This window comes from Pterocles gutturalis, unplaced genomic scaffold, assembly GCF_000699245.1.
Source record: "Pterocles gutturalis isolate BGI_N339 unplaced genomic scaffold, ASM69924v1 scaffold44409, whole genome shotgun sequence".
In the NCBI taxonomy this organism is placed as follows: domain Eukaryota; kingdom Metazoa; phylum Chordata; class Aves; order Pterocliformes; family Pteroclidae; genus Pterocles; species Pterocles gutturalis.
Window position 1 is genome coordinate 1 of NW_010132286.1, and position 737 is coordinate 737.

The following is a 737-nucleotide window of genomic DNA, read 5'->3' on the forward strand; positions in this document are numbered from 1 at the left end:
GGTTCCTTACACACAGGAAGAGCTGGATGGAGTATTCCAAGGATTTTCACAGGATATATTTAGAGAAGGATCTTTTCTAGAAAGATTTATTAGAATTTATCAACGGTCAAAAAATGTCTCTACCCTCGTGCTGTCCACCTGTGCACACTTACTGTACAACAAAGAGCTCATCAGATATCTTGAGGAGAATAAGTTTGATGCTGTCTTTACAGATCCATTTCTACCCTGTGGGCAGATCCTGGCTGAGCATCTTTCACTTCCTTCTGTGGTTTTTTTGCAGCAAATGCCGTGTGGTTTAGAATTTGAAGCCACTCCGTGTCCCAATCCTCCTTCTTACGTCCCCAGGGTGTTCACAGACCTTTCAGACCGCATGAACTTTTTCCAGCGGGTGAAGAACCTGATCTATGAAATCTCAAATTATTTTCTCTGTGATTTTGTCTTTCAACCATACACAAAACTGGCTTCTGAGTTCCTGCAGCGGGATGTGACAGTGACGGATCTCTTACGCCAGGCTTCCATTGGGCTTGTGAAGCTAGACTTTCCTTTACACTACCCGAGACCACTGATGCCCAGCATGATTATGGTTAGTGGAGTAAACTGTGCTCACAAGAAGCTAACTGAGGTGCGTCGTACCCTGTTTTTTTAATCGTTCTGGCAGACTCTTACACACTGTGAAAATTTGTAGCAGGTTTTGTTAGAAAGGTCTCTTCCTGTGCATGATAGCAGAAGGATTTCAA

General features: G+C 43.4%; 1 protein-coding gene across 1 annotated transcript; it reads left to right on the top strand.

Moving 5' to 3' along the window:
- Positions 1-4: 4 nt before the first annotated feature.
- Positions 5-622, top strand: LOC104460758 (UDP-glucuronosyltransferase 1-1-like; the record flags this gene model as incomplete). The annotated part of the gene is made up of 1 exon (XM_010080852.1): positions 5-622. A coding segment is annotated over one exon (618 nt), but the record flags the coding sequence as incomplete, so codon positions are not given.
- Positions 623-737: the final 115 nt, after the last annotated feature.